Source organism: Strigops habroptila (assembly GCF_004027225.2).
Source record: "Strigops habroptila isolate Jane chromosome 13 unlocalized genomic scaffold, bStrHab1.2.pri S16, whole genome shotgun sequence".
In the NCBI taxonomy this organism is placed as follows: domain Eukaryota; kingdom Metazoa; phylum Chordata; class Aves; order Psittaciformes; family Psittacidae; genus Strigops; species Strigops habroptila.
In genome coordinates, this window is record NW_022651054.1 from 10,524,439 (window position 1) to 10,543,913 (window position 19,475).

At 46.1% G+C, this 19,475-nt stretch overlaps 1 protein-coding gene across 1 annotated transcript in view; it reads right to left on the minus strand.

Moving 5' to 3' along the window:
• ACACA (acetyl-CoA carboxylase alpha) overlaps window positions 1-19,475 on the minus strand; it is a 114,890-nt gene that overhangs the window by 6,014 nt on the left and 89,401 nt on the right. Inside the window, 6 exon segments of the mRNA XM_030472174.1 lie at window positions 7,278-7,390; window positions 7,818-7,995; window positions 13,462-13,597; window positions 14,057-14,153; window positions 16,758-16,854; window positions 19,199-19,325. Of these exon segments, the coding sequence (XP_030328034.1) occupies window positions 7,278-7,390; window positions 7,818-7,995; window positions 13,462-13,597; window positions 14,057-14,153; window positions 16,758-16,854; window positions 19,199-19,325 (748 nt within the window).

Consider the following 19,475-nt stretch of genomic DNA (forward strand, 5'->3'; position numbering starts at 1 on the left):
CCGCACAGCCCAGAGGAGAACGGGGGTTTCCTCCATAGGGGTGAAGCCCAGACTGCATTTAGCCAGGACAAACACCAACCATCAGCTCCCAGCAAGGCCAAGCAGAGCCTTGAGCCACATGTGAGTGTTCCAGCCCGGATTTCCTGCCACCCATATTCAGGCAAGAGCTTCGAAGGAGAGCTCACCATGGAAACTCTATTCCATTTAAATGCCAATGAGCTGAGCCATCAATTAAATGACATTTACTGGGCTTACTCCTAAAAAAGAATAATGTCCCAACACGCAGTTCATTTCGCAGGAAACATGGACAGTGTAAAACCACCTGCACAATTCCGGGTTCTCCTGCAGGCTGGTTCCATCAGCATCCCTGGCTGAGCAACCACGGACACGCTGATCCCAGACTGAGGGGCTGAGCACCAGCAGCTCATGACACAGGGCTTGGGCTCAGCCCAATGCAGGCCCTGCTTCTTCCCACTCTGCATCACTTGTGTCATGCCATTTCCTTGCAGAGTTCCTCTTCCAAGCCAGAAGGGTTTGAACACACACACTCATTCCCAAACCAGAGGCCAGACGATGATTCTAAGGCACGTTTTTATGTGCCTCCCAATACAAATGCTGCCCAACCTCTCCAATGCAAGTAAGAAGGTTTTAATTAAGAGAAGCTGCTCTTATAACCTTCACAATAAAAAATTATCTGTATTTATCCCTGTTACACTCACGGCTCCTCCGCTCCCTGTTTTAAATGGGTGCACTTCAGCCCATCCGCCCGCTCGCGGTGTACAGCCAAAGCAGCCAGGCCTGGTAATGATTTAGGTGAGATTAACAAATATGTCAATGTCTATTTTCTGCTTAATTTAAAAGCAGCGTCTATAAAGATTTTTGACTTCTGAACCCTGTTCTCCTGGAAGAAAGAAGGTAACAATGAGGAGGGGGGATAAAGAGTGATTATCCCATCATCGATCGTTTGTCAGGAGCATTTCTTATTCACTGGACTATTGTAAAAAGCTAAGCTCCCGATCAATCCCGTAAGCCCCCTGTACAATTAAATACCTTGGAATGGTTTTCTTTCTTCCCCAGCCAGATCTCGGGGCCTCGGGGTCTGTCAGGAAGCTGGGGCTTTATTTATTTATTTCGTGGTAAAAGAAAGTCTCCTTCCACAAATCTTACCTGGCACAGGGAGGGAGTTAAAATATGGGATTCCTTTGCTCTAAAGGTACTTGACAGTTAATGAAACTGTTAAAGTTTAAATCATAGGAACATTATAGACCTGGAGGTATGGATTGGCTGCTGATCAATAGGGAAACAAAGGCAGCAGCTCTCTGCAAGGGGCACATTGCAATGCAAACACCATGCAGAGGGATTTGGGATGCAGGTGGGTACCCAGGTAAGACAAGGTGGCAATTTATAGGAAGATAGAACATGGGTGACCTTCCTAACTTGGCAGCAGCACAAGGCACTGTCTAAGGCAGCACTCTATGTGCCATAAAATGTCACATTTGTCTTGGATTGCAGTTTGCTCTGTGGGCTCCAAGTGCGCTTGGATCTATATATAGTGCTGGTATGATCCCTGCTCTGGCATGATCGGAAGAGGCCAAGTAAACGTCTTAAGTCTGCTCTCAACACCTCTCAAGCCTCCCCACAGTGGTGAATGCACCAAAATCTCTTCATTCTGCAGTGTCTTTACTTTCTTCTTTCCTGATCAGAAGCAAAACTGCCCTAAAGAAGTTGAAGAAACACCCTGGGGAAGCACTAACATTGGGGTACCAACAGATCAGGGTCTGTTCTGAGGGCAAAAGCAGCGTCCAGGGCCGTGCCAAACCCCTCCACACAAACAGACCCAGTTAAACAACAAAATCCTCAGTTAAACCAACATAAGCAGGATTCAACCTAAAACGTTCCCAAATGCTTCCTGGAGGAAGCTGGCAGCATGTGCCTGCCCGTCTCTCCCATCATCCCCTCCCTGGCCTGTGCCTGTCTCCCCATGGGGTGATTCCAGCCTCTCCATCCCTGGCTTTTGGGGCTACAAACTCTTTCTTCTAGTGCTGAGAGGAGCTGCGGCCATGGCGCAGGGGCCTGCACACACGCTTCACAGCCCGTGGTGCTGGGAAGGCTTCAGAGGAGCTGCCCTCCCCACGCAGACAAATGCAAGAGCTGCTGCAATAAATCCCAGGGATCCCTCTCCAATACTGACTATCCATTTACACTCCTCTCCCAAAGTTAAGGGGAAGCATCACAGCAGGAAAGCAACATCTGAGCTGGTTTGATTTGTGCCCCATTAAAGAGGAAGGTCTCTGAGCATCCTCCATGTGTGCGTGGGGCTGGCACTGAGCCTGCTGCGGCGCAGGGCAATGGGTGCTGGGATAACGCTCCTGCAGATGGGAATGGCTGGGCAGGACCATGAATCACGGCTCCCACAACATTTAGTAACAAAGTGCTTTTCTTAAATATGAGCAGTTTAAGAGGTCAGACAAGATGACTTCCAGAAGTGTTAGTGTAGGTTCCCTCTGCCTGCAGAGGGCCAGGAGGCCCCGGAATCAACCTGATGGTTTGTGGTTCCTCAGCTGGTAAAATGGGGCATTTTCTCCCTCACCCTCAGCTCACAGCCTCACCAAGGCCAAGCATTTACCTGTCCATATTCTTGTTCCTTAAACACGCACTCAAAGACCTGGGCAAAACCCAGAATCAAGGCCTCTGACACAACGGATCTGAGGAGATGGATTCAGCATCAATAGTAGCTCTCTTCCCAGACTTAGAATCATGGAATGGTTTGGGTTGAAGGGACCTTAAAGCTCATCCACCTCCAACCCCCTGCCACGGGCAGGGACACCTTCCACTAGAGCAGGTTGCTCCAAGCCCCTGTGTCCAACCTGGCCTTGAACACTGCCAGGGATGGGCAACACGTGCAACTATAACCCCCCCCACCTGAATCTCACCTTCTCCCCCTCTTCTGCCTTTAACAAAGCTCTTGCCAGGCAAAAATTCAGCCAAGGCAGCAAGAACGGCAACTGTGTGGAGGCTGCCCAGGGACACATCAGCCACACTGGCCCTGGGGCTGCTGCAAGGGGAGGAGGAAGGTCACTGAGAGCCCCTCACGTCCCTGCACAGACCGGCAGCTCCGGATTGCTGCTTGTTTCTTTAAATGAGGCTGCTTGTAATTGCTTCACTAAATATTCAGCAGGATTTATGTTATAAAGGTGCAATATGAAACAGCAGCGAAGGTCACACATGCCCATGACATGAGCTTGAAATATCCTTGTACAACTGCACCGTGGGATGTTCTGCCCTGGTCCTTCCCACCTCTGTGCTCCTGAGACCTCACACTGGCTCGCAGCAAAGGGGCAGGGATGCAACTCCAAAATATCCCTATTTTGGGAGGAATCCAAGATGCCACTGGCAGGAGGGAGCTGACAGAAAGCAGCACTTGCTCTCCTAGACTCATGATGGGGAATTAACAACCATTTAAATGCAGCAGCACTTGCATACAGAAGCAGTTACTGGAAATCAGCATCTATGAAAAGACAAAGTTACAACCGCGCCGACCGCACTGGTCCAAGACGTGGTGAGCGATGGAATCGCAGCAGCAGCATCCTTCTTGCTTGTTGCTCAAGAGGACAACCAGCATTTTGATTAATTACAACGCTGAACGAACCAACACCCCCAAACCCCAGAATTACTGGACTTTAGAGACGCAATTTAACTTTCCACGCTAAAGCTTGGAAGGAGGCAGGATGGGAGGGAAGATTTCAGGCACTCAAGAAACGAGGCTGTGTCGGGGCTGGCCTTGCCCTGTGGTACAGTCAGATCAAAGCATCAGCCAGAGGACATTCCCACTATTACAACAAGTATCAGGTGATGAGCAGTCGCTCCGCTCTACTACGAGATAAATACCCCATAGGAGGAATATAGAAAAGTAAAATCCAACCCTGCTCTAACTGGAGCCATTTTGCCATTCCATTCCTTCCTATTCCACCCATTTTTTGGCATACGTTCCACCGTGCACACGCCATGCCCAGAATCCACATGACAGAAGCTGATTTTCATTCTGCTCCCACACATTTTTACTCTAATTGTAATAAATAAATAAAATGGAATCTCTGTATTTTTAACCACAGCCCGAGGCTCGCAGCCTGAGCCCTTTCTAGGTGATTTCTAGGCAATCACTGCTCTCCTTGCACATGGACTTGCACATGGAGCCGTGCTCGTGGGCAGGATCAGGGCCCTCCTTCCTTCCCGTGCCCTCTGCTCCTCACTGTTTGCTGGTTTGTAATAGCACAACTCTTGAGTGACATTTTAATAAAACATGGGGCTAATAAACATCGCAGCAATCATGCTGGAGAATTGATAATGAACAGATTTATGTCAAATTATTCAATATCTGCCAGCCTTCCCTGCTCTCACACTCCTCAAGTGCAGAGTCCAGCCCCAGCATCTCAAGATGCCTGGAATGAGACCACGGTCACCCCCATCTCCCCACCCCTCCGCAACACGTTGGAGAGCATCTCCCTCTCCCCTGCTCTTCAGCAGCTCCAGGGAGGGATGACAGCCACTCAGGGGTTAAAGAGAGGCAGTGAACCCCCAGCTAATGAGTAAGAATTCAGCAGGCAGTGTAAGATAAATGGAGCTTTCTCTGCTTCTGCTGGAGTCAGCATGAACTGCGGCCCTGCGGCTTGTTTGTGGCAAATGGAGTGCGCGAAATATCAAAGGGCAGTGATCCAGAAGAAGACCGACTTTGACAAATTTTAAATTGGCCAGAAAGAAAACCAGCAAAAAAAAATAAATATATATATATATATAAAAAAAAAAATTATGCAATTCACCGTGTCCTGCAATCCTGGCGTTCCTGCTATGGCATGGAATTAGTGGCAAAACAACAGCACTGATCACCCGATGTTGGGAGCAATTACGATCCATCTAAGTGAGATGCTTATCAGTGACTGAAGCTTTTAGAGCTCTCCGTATGTACAGTTGTAAGTGACTTGCTCTTGTGTTGCAGTCATTTTAATTAAAGTCTATGGAGTTTGCTGGGAGTAATTACCCTGGAGAGGAAGAGGGGAGGAAAAATCCCTGAGCAGGCTCCTGTCTCCTCACATAGCACTGGGGTGGATTTGTGGGGTTGTGTTTTGAGACTGGTGGCAGAAAACCACCTCCCCTCTTTCTCCCTGTGTTCTTTTCCAGTGATGCTGGTGCAGGTCCCATTGGTGTGACTCAAGGGTGCTCTGCAGGTGTCCTGCACCCACCCTGGGTGACAGACCCCGTGGAGGGGCCACCCAATAGTGAATTAGTGTGTGGCTCTGTTCCCCCCTTCCTCTACTGCTCCAGGATTTGAACACCATCAGCCCTCTTTGTGTCCACAGCCAGTGTTGCTCCTGGGAAAGGACTCACCAGGCAGTCCCTGCACACGAGACACTTTCTCTGCAGAGGCAATAGGTTGGTTTGTGCTTTTCATGGTGGGTGAAGGTAAATACTCTCAGCAGCAGTGCTCCCGCTGGAGTGCCATTTATCTGCATGGACCGGAGCTGACTGCTCAGCACATTGCCTGCTCTAACCACACATTTGATTTCTCCTTCCCCTGGAGCCTCGATCACCAGAGAGGCAGCTCCCCTGTGTTGGGCACGGAGGTGCAGCTGAGTCCTGACTGTCCAAGAACTCCAGTTCAAACAGCCTTTACACTGCAAACATGAAACACCTTTGGACAGCATCTGTTGGGACCCTGTGCTAGGTCTCAGCGATGTGGTGTGCTCACACTATCTGTTTAACATAGGTTAAAAGTGAGGTTTGGTGAAATGAAATCTTGCTGCAACTACAAACATTAAAACTGGGTTTTCATTCCAACAGACAGAGGCAGGTGGAACACTGCACCCATCCATCCGATACCTGTGTCCACTCTTGTCATGCAGTAACACACAATGTACACAAGCAAGACCTGAACTCAGATAAAACTGCTGCCTTTTGCTGGCCTGCAAAACTCAAACACTTGCTAAACCTGCTTCCTGCCCAGAAAGCAGTTGGCAAAGGGAGAGAAAACAAAGAAGGTGTCAAATACTATCATTTAAAAAAAGAGAGAAAATGTCTTTGATGCTATCAAAGACATCAGTAAGAGCCTGGTGTTCAGCAAGCAGCCTGATTCCCAGCGCTCCCCACACCCCTCACAATTATTATTCCTTTCCCAAAGCATATCAGAATGGTTGTTTGCTGTATAAGTTGTTGCACTGCCATAAATTAAAAAAAGCCCAATAATAAAATGTAACTGCAGCAATAGCCACGATTTATCAGTCATTTGCAGAACAGTTTTCCTCCTGAAGGATCCCAAAAGGCTTTATAAATTCAAACCATACCCACATAGCAGGCTTCTTCCACTACTGAAATGGAGTCAATTTTGGAGGTAAAAAGAGGCTCTGCAAGATTATGCTCTTATAGTAAGAGCTAGTAAAGAACTATTTAAAGAGTCTATTCCCCTGAGAGTGCACATATCTGATATTAAGTGCATTTTGCTGAACACTCTCTATTTGGGGCTGTTGGATATATACCAGGCGCTGGGATCATTTGGAGCAGAGCACAGTGAACCCACACAGGCAGCGACGTGCCAGCCACTGAGCACTGCACATCACATGGGTGTTACTGAGGAGGGGAAGAGGATGTTTTATGTTCTTGCAACTCAAGAGCAGACAGACATCATCACTCAAAACCACCTCAGATACACAGTGATAGCGCAGCAGCCCAAAATGTCTTTGGCTGGATTCTTAGTTACGCCAAATGCAATAGCACCACGATACCACATTAGCCTGTGGCAGGGGTTTGGAACTAGATGAGCTTTCAGGTCCCTTCCAACAGAAAATAGTCTGTGAATCTATGAAATGAGTCCAGCTGAAAGGTTGGCCCATGAGCTTTCAGTGAGCTGAGCAACTGCTCAGAAACTAGACTTGAGCATCTGCAGTAAGGGTCTGTTGTAAGACCCTTCAACTAAAAAAAGGAATCAGTTCAACAAGACGCTACGTTACACACAGCCTCCCTATGCTAAACACACACACAACCAGGGAATGGTTTGGACTGAAAGGACCTTAAAGCTCCTCCAATTCCACCCCCTGCCACGGGCAGGGACACCTTCCACTAGAGCAGGTTGCTCCAAGCCCCTGTGTCCAACCTGGCCTTGAACACTGCCAGGGATGGGGCAGCCACAGCTTCTCTGGGCACCCTGTGCCAGCGCCTCAGCACCCTCACAGGGAAGAGCTTCTGCCCAAGAGCTCATCTCAGCCTCCCCTCTGCCGGCGCGGACGTACCCAGCCGCTCTGCCAGGCGGATGTAGACAGGGTCCACTCGCCTCATCGTCTTCACCAGATCCTTCCTCCGGAACTTGATTTCTACCGTCCCCTCGGGCTCCAGGATTCCTCCTCTGATCAGTGAGGGGAAAAGAGAAAAGAAAGGCACTTTCAGGTCATCAGACAAGGGGAAACACACAACGGAATGGTTCAGTGTTGGCTAGAATGTATGTAAGAAAAGAAGAGAAGGGGGGAGGGAGACAAAACAGAGAGAGAACAAGAAAGAAAAGATCTTAGCTATTATTTATCCAATGCCCCAAATGCACACCAGGACTCGCAAAAACACTCCTACCCAACAAACAATGCTCTTTGGCAGTCTCATTTCAGACCACAGCTTGCTGTGTCTCACTTTTGAACAGAGAAGGAGGTAAGGACACAGGTTACAACTGGAAAGTGGTCAGGTCCTTCTAATAATGAACTGCCACATTCTTAATGGAGAGCTGCTCACCCAGCCAGGCAGTGATGCTGCAAGGCAGGAGGTGGTCGAGGGAGCTGCCATACCTGCTCTCCCGGTCTGCGTACATCTCCATGTGGCGAGGGTTGATGGTGGGGTCAATGACAGCCCAGGACCCTCCCCTCAGCTCCGCTTGTGGAGGGATGTAAATCAGCACAGGTTGTCGATACTCTCTGAGGCCGTCCACAATGTAGGCACCAAACTTGAGCACTTGGTCATACATGTCTGCAGAAGAAGGACGCAGAGTTTGGAGTCAGAGTGTGTCAGTGCTCCAGCCCTGCCACGGTGGTGCAACTGGGATAAAAATACAGTTATTGAGCTCTTCTGACCACCTCCTGCTACAATACTGCAAGATGCAGGTGTCCTTATTGGACCTGGGCAAGACTGACTACCTGTATGTAGGCTTACGACCTTCATGTAGTGTGCATGGCACATTTCATGGCAGCAGACCTTATACATATCTTTGTACAAATTAAGTGTGTGGGGAGGGCTGTGAACCAGCTTTCCGCTCTTCTTGCATTAGAATTTGTTTTAGGCATTTTGCTCCAGCTTAATAAGAACAACTCCTCTGTGTAAAGAGAGTGCACCGAAAATATCAGCCCCAAAGGTGATTTAAATCAAAGAGAAAAAAAGGAAGGCAAAAGAATTTATATGAGATGATATAGTTTATAATGGATATAGTTTGTAATGGAAACGGGCACCCTCAAATATATGTATTTTGTTACATGTAATTATATAGAGAAGTATCAAATCAAATATACAAGTAATGAAAAATACTTACTAGGATCATCTAGTCCATCTCTTTGTTCACACAGGACTGTGTCCTATGTTTCTTTCCCAGTGCTTTTTAAAGCTTTCATTTAGAAATCCCAAACACTAACTCTGCTACTTCTTTAGGGGCATTTCCACAGCCAAACAGATAAAGTTTTCCTCAGTATTCAACCAAAATTCCCACCCTTCCCCATCCCCATTAATTTCATATTACTCCTCCTCCCATCACCCTACATAATCTCTGTACTCCTTTGGGCTTGCTATAAATAGCAGTAAGCTTTTCAGTGGGGTTTTTCCCTTAGAGACACTATAGGTGTTCATTTCTCATGTCTCTCAGGACTGTATTTTCAATCCCCTTCAGCATGTTTGTTCTTTGCTCAGCATCAACCAGTTTACCTCATTTTTTTGGCCATTAAAATACCAGTGCATAGAGCAGACAAACTAACCGGGTTGCATATATGTACCACACACACGTGCTGGCCATCAGTGTTACATGACTGAGACACTTTTATACATCTAGAATCCTTCATCACTTGAGAAAACCATCATTTCTGGGGAAGAAAGAGACTCCAGCAAGGTCTCCTTGTCATTTAACCCTCACTTTAATGTTAAGCATTAATATGAACATAATTAAGCACTTAACTCTTTGGGAAATACACACAGTTCTATATACTACACACACATACATAGAGCAAGTGAGAGAGGTCATATAAGGTGTGTGCAGATATATATACATATAAAGTATGTGTGCATATATATATATATTTTTTATATATATATATATATATATATAAAAAAGCACCATAGGCACTGATGTAACCTCTCCAGTTCATTTGCAAGGTCACTGTCCAAGTACCTAACAAAAGGAATTTCATGTTATTTAAGGAATGTCAAATGCTGATGAAGAGAAGAACAAATCACTGCTGCTGCTTGCGACTGAACATCAATCCTGGCAGAGACAGTGGGGACTGAGAACCAAACAAACCTCCCAACCTTTTCCTTTTGTCCTGAGCAAAGAAAAAAAGGCCTCAAAAGGGGTGACAAATTTATTACTAATTATACAATTATTTTATTATGTAGTGCTAGTAATAAACTACTTGAAGTACTTTCAGCTAATTCCAGTGTTAAGAAAATAATTGCTTGATTCAAATTATTTTAACGGAATTAATTCTTTACTAGACATTTTTTACTAGTGCTACATAATAAAATAATTGTGTAATTAGCAATACATTTGTCACTCCTGCCAAGGGTATATATTTTACTCAGGTTAAGTGTAGAAAAAAGCACCATTCCTTGTTTGAAGCAGGCAGAGGGAGGAGGAGCAGAGAAATTGAGAGGAAGTACTTGATGCTTTCCATGCACAGCACCAAATCTCTTCCAGGTTTACCAGGTGGCATTGGCAAGGCCAGGGAAGTCTTTCTGTGCCCACAATACTTTCAGGATTGGACGTTCAAAGCTATCCAGAAGCACGAATGTCACTGCTGTGGGGGTCTGTATACAGTTACTCCTTTGGGGATACTGCAGTACAGCGCTTCGCTTTCCTGGCACATCCCAGCAGCCTTAGCTAATATTTTATATATGGATTTATGCCAACCATGGGCTTCTGCATGCTCAAAGCCTCTGCTGAGGTCCTGGCCCTGCTGCTGCACTCCTGGGCTACAGATATACCTAAACACTTCCAGATCTGGCTGTAGGGGATCTCCCCTTTTCTTATGGTAACTGCTTCCACCATGAAGACCAAGCCCTGCTCAAATAAAGAAGAGACAATCAATTGAAGGGTCCCTGTGGTGCCACATGCAGCTCCAGGCCATGGAACCTTCTGAGCTCCAGAGATGAGCCAAGGGGAACTGAGTGCCTACAAGCTATGGAAGGTTCCTGCTCTTCTGCAGGGGTTTTTCCTTCCACCATCCCAATTGTTCCATCTGCCTACAATTAGCACTTCAGCAAAGTGGGGGCTCTTACAGAATGCCTTAGTAGGTGCAGCTTTATAAACTGTTAGTACTGTAACTAACACACTATGTTTAAAACAAAACCCAATCGCTTCCATCCTCACCCGTGCAGCAAAGAACTCCACACACAGGAGCAGGCTGTTCTTGCAAGGAAGTGGCTTATGTTGAGACTGGAAAAATGAAATATTCTATTTCTGAGCCAAATGTAATTCTTGTATTCACTTAAACCTCAGCATAACAAGCGACCCGCAAGACAGAAATGCTGCAGGAGTCCTTGAGGAAGAGCAGTGGTGTCTGCTATTCACTAGTGTTCCCAGCACACATTCCCGTTCCCTGCCTGCCTGCTCAGCTGCAGCGTGCATCCGCGTCTACTACACACAGACATGAAAGCTGCTGGAAGCTGTTATCATCACACTGGATGTGTAAATATTGGCCGTGGGATGCATCAAGCATGCTAGAGAGGCTGCAGACAGCTTTCTGCATCTCCATCGTGTCGGGCAGCGTGCCCTGAACCTCCAAAGCTGGAACAGATCTCATCAGCTTGGCTGGATTATCCGATAGGACCTGAAGGTAAACACCAGGCACATACTGGCTGCAGACACATAACGTTCCTCCTAAACCTATTAGGTACAAGCAATACCACCATTCAACAACCAGGTAATCAGAGATTTAAACAAGCCTTTTCATTCTGCTGCATTTATTTTTTTTATATATATATTTTATTGTCATTTATAACCTGTCCCAGGAAAAAAAAATAAGTAAAACATGAAAAACCAACTGCGAGTGACCCTGTAGCACAAGCTGCAGTTTAATGTCGTGGGGATTTGCATGCTATCAAACTATTCATGCTATCAAACTATTCATGCCATCGAACTATTCATGCCGAGCCCAAGACCCTGGTGCTAATTTCCAGTGAATTTCACGCTTGATGTCTCCCCGTCGTGGGTCACTGCCGGTTCGCCTAAATAAACCCCTTCCAAATGGCTCCTCCATCTAAATATTCAAGCCAGTTCTTATAATTTAATTTTGCATTATGCTGAAGAGCCTTCTGGCCAGAGAGAGCTCGTTGGGGAAACCACCACCACCGTTGTGATCCGCCTTTATTTATGTTAGTTAGTTAGTTATTTGATGGCTTGAATTAGACCTCCCAGGCCGACCAGGGAAGAGGGTTGATTTTTCTTTTTCTCTCTTTTTTTTTCCCTCTCCCCCTCCACTAATGTCAATTTTCAGCATAGCAAGAGCTGTCTCTAATCTTTTCCTACTCATTACACACAATTTTGGAGTCATTTTACCCACAGTGCAGTCGGCTCCTGGCAGTGTGTTTGTGTGCACTGAGGGGTGGCATAATTGTTTATTTTCCCTCCCTGCATAATCCCCAGCCAGCACTGAAACCAAACCTGCAAACAACTCCCCAAGGAGCACCGGGAGCAGCAGGAGAGACCTGCACTTGCTCTGCCAGCCCCAACAGCAACCCAGAGGCAGGAAAACACATGGACCAAGGTGCAAACTACAATGGGTCCGTCCTCCTTCTCCCAGCTTGGCTAGGATAAGAAGGATACACAATATAAGTATTAGCATCCTTGTAGGGCCTTTTCCACCTCGGGTTTCTGGTCCCAGCTCTAAAGCTAAGCTCAGTTTATAGAGCTCACAGAGGAACCCAGCAAAGGGCACTGGCAAAGCTGACAAAATATAGCTAAATAAAATAATACTTAACCAATCCTTGGTGAAATTACACCAACAGCTTCCCCCCAAGCTGTGCAGAAAGGAAAGCAAGTCACAAAGGGAGTACAGTAGCAGCACATGGAGCAGAAACCAGCCTGAAAGGTAACAGGTATTACCCAGAGGAAAGAATTTTGCCATTTTCCATCTTTGCCGCTGCAAACTCAATGGCATTGCTTCCTGCAGCTTCTGCCTTTGCCACCCTGTGAGTCTGTCCAGAGCAGGAACTCTCACCGTGTTAGTGCATCTCTAACTGCTCTTCTGTGTTTGTAACTGCCACGTGCAGTTAGAGGCCGTAATCTTTTACTTATTTAAATTTTATAGTATCAATCTCACATTCTTGGCACTTCACGAAATTTAAAGCAGCAATATGGTACAAAATGTAACTGCTGGTACATTAACTGAGCAGTTTTATAGCTGCTCACTTCCTCTGAACATCACCACCACCAAGAGAGTCAACTGGGAGACAGTCCTTGATAGGAAAACATTACAGCAAGAAGAATCATCAGTGAGACAGTGTTGACACAAAACACCTATACATTTTTGATAGGCAATGTTGTTGGCTTCCCCAGCCCCACGTTTAAGCTGAGGCAGAAGGATATAAAGCTTTTTGAGCAGAAGGGGTTTCCTGAGATTAGTGTTTAACTAACCCAGGTTGGCAGGTGTAAATTCTGTTAGCAACTAGACCACCATTAACATCCAATTACCTGTTCTCACTGCAGATGAGACTCGGTTGGACTCAATCTTCAAGGTCTTTTCCAATCTAAATGATTTTATGATTCTATGATCTTGCCAGTTCCTACAAATCTGTATGAGGGTATGTATAAAAGTACAGTTGCACCTAATATTTGGGGAAGAACTTGATACCAATTTTGCACCTTGTATAGTCTGTGTTATTCCTGCTACCTGACTATTAAAGACAAGGAGACAAACGGAGAGGAGAGGAATGAAAACCTTGATCACCACAGCTACTGCAGCAGTGTGTCCCTTTGCTCTGCAAGTTCACGGGTACAAGTTGCCATCACAGTTAAGTCAATCTCATAGCTAGCTGCTGCCCAAAGACAGGACCTGCTCGTGTCCCTTGCCACACACCCCCACTGCTGGTCTGTCCCCTCAGAACTGCTTCAGGATGCTAAACCATAGAGCTAGTGCTGCTGGGTGTACCACAATGGAAAGAGCAGCAGTGCCCCAGGCAGTGAAAGACAAGCCACTCTAAGGACACCACCAAAAGGGGATCCAAACTGATGATTACCTTTCATCCCACCAGAGAAGCCTCTCCAGTTCGCAAAGACCATCAGGGGTAGCCCTTCTCTGTTGAAGTCATTGATAGCCTGTGCAGTCTTGAAGGCAGAGTCAGGGAACCACACCTGACCAGCCTGCTGGATTATCTGTTGGGAATGAGAAAAGACTCATAAGCCTTGAAATATATTAATGTAAGAGTTGGCATAAAAACACAGAAACAGGTGCAACAAGAGCTGTGATGTGGAATTAGCAATGAGGAATGCAGTGCATGAAATGGTTGGGATCTGCTTGCCCACAGAAAAACCAAGACAATCCTTTTGTCACCAACATCATTTATGGCCAGGCTGGATGACGCTTTGAGGAATCTGATCTAGTGGAAGGTGTCCCTGCCTGTGGCGGGGGATTGGAATTACACATCCGAAGAGAAGCGGGACTGCTGGGGAATGTGCCTCCTGTCCATTCACTCTTCCCAGCAACTACCAGGCATCAGCATGTTATCAAGGAATGCCTGTACTTTCTGTCCCACATCTGAGGGGGAAAAATCCCATCAAAGCAAGTGCTCTTTCCAGAGGACAAAGAAGCCACTGAGCACACATTCAACCTACCTTGGCCTCCGAGTCCAGGTTTGCAGGATCTGCAGGGATGCTGAGCTCCACTGTCCTTGTTTCTACGGCAACAACTCCTACAGGTATTCCTCCCAGCCTGGGCACATGCAACACAAATCAAAACTCAGATTTCAACATATTTTTTCTGATTTGCATCAAAAACGTAAGAGAGACAAGCAATGGAAGCAAACGGTGGGAGCAGCATTCCCTCCTCTATGAAGAGTTTAGGCATGTGGCTGGAGAATTCCAGAGCAGAAGTGACAGTTCTCAAAGCAAAATCTAGCTCTAAAAACAAGCACATACCTCACTAAAAATTAAACAGAATGAAGCAAAGCCCAACGTTTGAATGATATAACTGCACCTTCACCGCCCTTCACCTGCTAGTGATACTCCTGACCATGAAAAATAAGCATGAAGAGCCCAGGCTTCCCAGGCCCTGCTTTCCCAAGAGCTGTCAGCTGAGGAAACACATCTGCAGGCTGCGTGTCTACGCACTGTTGATGTCTCAGCCACCTTAAACCTGCTCTGCTTACAAAAGCTCCTCTCCCGAGAGGTTAGGGTGAATGGTGGGTACAAGGTTTGGGTTTGCCTGCCTGCCTCCTCCCCAGAGCCTCTGCTGTGGGATGCTGCAAGGGTGGAAGGGTGCAGGGACACCAGGGAGGATGCTCAGCTCTGCTTTCACAGCATCTAACAGCTCCTGTAGACAAAAGGCATCTTTTGCTTGTGCTGACAAGTGCTTACTCCCAGGACGGGAGTCCCAGCAGAGCCAACACTCTCTGCTCAACCACCTCAAGCTGGATGACAGGGCTGCAGGCAGAGAAAGTGACAAGGCCCATGTGCACATGGGGGTTGAAAATATTCCCATTCACTATGATTAAGAGTCTGCCTAGAAACCCGTAATTGCAGAAGCCGTCTTAAATCGGTAACTTATAACTTCTATATTAGGGCCCATGTGACCTAATAAAGAACATCTTTATCCAAGTATTACAGTTATTTATTGAACTTGAAAACAGCTCAAAACAACTTCTGTTTTCCATAATACTTCATATAAATTTTATCAGGCTAGCACATGAAGATGCTACATCTTGTTTTATAGTGTGTCCCTGGACAAGTTGCCATAGAATAATAAAAGACAATTTACAGCCACCAGCACACATATTCCAAACGTACATACAAAAGATGAGTTTTGGCAGCACTTACAGTAACAATCCCAGAAGAATACACTCAGATTTGTTTTTTTCAACATGCCACTGCTTTTGAAAGAAGCAAGTTTCATTTGTATTATATATACCTGGTATGTGAGAGTCCAAAGCAACTTGGAATTCGTCAGAAGAAAGGAACTGCAAGTGAAGCTGGGAATAGGCCTGGACAGAGACCTTCCAGCTTTGCCAAACCACTGATTTCCCTACATTCCCCAGTACACTGCTTAACATAAAACCCTTTAAATAACTATAGGACCTTGTGAGATAAAACTTTAGAGTGTCACATGGTAGATAAAAATACTAAAGTGTATCAAAAGGTGGCAGGACATCCCAAATTCTGGGGCCATGTGTGTTATCATCATAACAGAGATAAGAAGCAGCACTGGTTCATGGTGATGCACCCTGGTTGGAGCCTCAGTGGCTCGCCCTCTGTGTTTCGGGAGCAGTGGTGTCCTTCCCTGTCCCCCTGCTCTGGCAACCAAACACAGCATCACCAGGGATATCCTGGTGCTACGGCCAGCCCCTGCGTCACCGGTTTGGTGAGGCTTGAGGCTGATGGAGTCAGCCCCCAGGCGCGGCCAAGGGAACTACAGAAGGAATTCCACCATTGTCAGATCATCTGGCTCTGGATTGTTGGCGCTGTGATACTGACAGTACTTGAGGTGAAAGAAATACAAGGTTTTTCTGTGATGCAGACTTCTGCTGGGAACTGAGGGCCTCTGAACACCCGTCATGCACAGGCACGACCGTTATCTCATCAAGGGTAAAACCCGCAGCCTCCAGGATCCCATTCAGACACTTCAGGTTTTTTTCTTCCCTCTCACTTGCTTACAAAGAAGGGGAAAAAAAAAGGCTGACAATTAACCAAAGCCACTGACACCTCTGAGGAGCTGGGAGTCTGTTGGAGGCAAGAGGATGAAGCTCTGTCTTGAGAGGAGAGCTGGCAGTAGTCTGAGGAGTGACAAAGAATAAGGATGCTGCATCTGGACAGCTCAAGCACTTGTATTGGAAACTTGAGGGAGATAAATGTACTCCTTCAAAATGGCTTTACTCTGAGAGGAAGCAGACAATCAGATCAGGAAACTCACAGTGCCGTTAGAGGGGGGCAAAAAACTAAAGCAGCAGCTAGCAAAGAGGTGGTTGAGGGGGTTTTGAGCCCAGCTCTGATTTGTATCCTCTCAAATACAGGATCCTTTCTCCAGGCTTCTGCTTCCTGCCAGCTCTGAGTTCACAAACCTGCAGCACTGAGAACGATCCAGGCTGCAAATGTTTTCAAGGCAGGGATCTAAACTTGAGGCCATGGGGAACAGTTCAGAATCCTGCAGAGGTGTCACCTGGCAGCAAGGTGAGGGGAAAGGACTCCCCTTGGGGAATATCCTGTTCAAGTAATGACTTCTTTTTACTTACAGCCATCGACTTCCAAAGGATGGTCTAGAAAAATGCAAAGCATAACAAAAACTTGATTTCTACAACTGCCTAAAAGACCCCTTAGAATTTACCTGGCTCTACCAACCACTACTGTCTGTGCCCAGGGCTGCATGATCTCCAGGAACGAGCCATTGTCAAAGAAACCACTCAGCCACTGTCCTTTTTGACCTAAAGGGAAGGGAATAAAAATGGAAATATCAGAGGAGGGAAGCAAAAAGAGAGAATATCAAAGCAGCAACTGAAACTTGCTTGAAAATGCCAACTGGAGGAGGCAGCGCTGTCTCTTTATTTATTTATTTTTAAATAGATTATAATACAAGGGAACATTAGACAGCTGAGCATTTGTCTGCCTTCAGCCATCATGTCTTATTTCATTTGCTAGTCTGCATAAAGACAGTAATTTATCAGCAAAAGCATCATTTATTGTTAAACGATGGGGTTCGGATAGCAGAGGGACTTCACACGCCTTTAAATAAATAACTGGTTTTTTTCAAGACACTACAAAACATTTGTCAAAAGGCAGTAAAGTCATTAAAGATGGTTTTCAAAATGCCTGTTTCTATTTGGAAACTTATCTCACATTTTTTCCTCTTGATTTTGCCTCATCTTTCCTTTAAAGAAAGAACGCTGAAGAAATCCAGGAACTAGGTATAAAAATTCCTACGGTATTTTAAAACCAGACCACACATGTGAGCATTCACACATTCTTTTAGGAAGTCTGATATGAAATACTCTGATACCAAAAGCCTCTTTGCTCCACAGAGGACACCAGCTGATGCTCCTCTCCCTGAACTCAAGGATGCTTTGGGAGCCACCATCCTGGAGCAGACCATCTGCTCCCGGACCTGTTCTCTTGCCCAAAGAAGGCAGCAACTTCCTAATGCTTGAGAGAAATCAAACTGTTCCTGAAGAGAACGTTACCCAATGACTTGTCTCATACTTCAGCTTCTACCCTTAGTCTGAGGCCTTGATTGCCCTGATCACACTAACTATGAACTAGTATTATTTGCCCTTTACAAAGCCAGTGCAGTATTAGACTTAAGGCTCCTCCTGCATTACGAACTCCAATATATTGCCAATACCTCTGTGATCTTAAAGGTCTTTTCCAACCTAGTTGATTCTATGATTCTATGACCCCCATGTGCAACAACATATCTCTGTTCACTAACCATTCACATATATTCCTGCAGACAAAATTCTCAGGATGACAGTCACAAAGACCTTCTGAAGGAGCTAAGCCTCACTACGCTGACCTGTGCGCTGGCATGGCAGGCAGGAGCACCATGGCAGGAATGTTTTCCAATATTTCAGCTTGGCCCCTGCTCCAGTGAACAGGTAAGGCCACAATGAAGAGCTTTTATTTGGGCTGACTGCTGATGCTGGGCTGGGGAGTGACAAGTCAGATTTGCAGACAGCTCTGTGCAGTCTGTATAAGCTGAATAGCCCAATGCCAGGGCACCGAGCTACTCTACCCACCAGACAACTACAGAAATCACAACTCTGCTTCATGAAGCTCTGCAAAAAACATTAACCAAAGCCTCCCCTCAAATCCCTCCCAGCTTTACCCCTTGGCACACAGCTTCTGAGGAATGCTTTCATCTGAACAAGCACCTCTGCTTCTACAAACCCAAGTCCAAAACCAATTAAAAAGTGGAGATCCAAGCAAGCTAACCTCTGCTGACTTAAACAGGATGGAGAGTGTTTTATCAAGACCAAACTTGTAATTACTGTGTTCTACATTCCTTGCCTCTGTGGCCCCACTGTAAAATGTGACCATCCATTTCAAAATTATCTCTTTATCGTGAGCCCAAAGCTGATCGTTTAGATTCTGGCCTCGTGTCGGGCGTCAGTTTGAAGAATATCACGGCAATATCTCCTCTAATAAATGGCTTTAACTTTTCACCTAGGAGATATCTGCTTTAACTTATCACAGGGAATCATCTGCTTTCCTTAACGCTTCCACTAAATTAAAATCTGAAGTCACTCGATTCGGAAGCCGGCGTTGGCTGCACTCAGACAGCTGGATGAATTACTGGAGAGAGGATGGAAAAATATTAGCCAAAACCAGAAAACTTAGTTTATCACAAATCTCATTTTAGCCCCCCAAACTCATTAATAACAGCAGGAGGAATGGTCACCCAGTTTTGCAGCTTGGCCATACGCAGGCTGCACAACCCCAAAAGCAGGCATGGGGGTTCAGTGGTTTCCAGGGTTTCCAATCCAGTTATTCGCCAAGATCTGCAGGAATACTGTGATTCCTTTAGTGTGCAGCCTCTTTGAACGTGGACTTGCCTCTGAACCATAAAACAACCTTATAAAAGTAACTAATAATTGTAGGTATCCTCAAGCACTCAGGATTTTACATGCTATTTTATATATTATATTCAAATTGTTTAGAACTAATCACTTGATAAGCTCTGAAGTCTATCTGGACTGCAGACACAAAGCCTGGACAAACAGCCCTGCAACAAGACACGTTACTGAGTATCCTGCCCACCAAAGATCTACGTACTTGGATTTGGATTCGGGCGCCCAGCCAGCATCCAGCGAGGATCATAGGGAGTCTTGGTAGGAACAAACTCTATGGGTCTGTCTATAGGATCCTTGACTTTGAGGATGGGAACAGGGCTGTAAACACTCTAAGGGAGAAAGAAAAACATTGAAGGAAGTCATTCTCCTGCATGGTTTTGCACCAAAAGGACATGGGCAGAGTCCTCTTTTTCCCCCATGCAGCACAACCCTTCGACTGATGGGACTCCAGAGGCTTGGCAAGAGCCTGGAGAAACTTC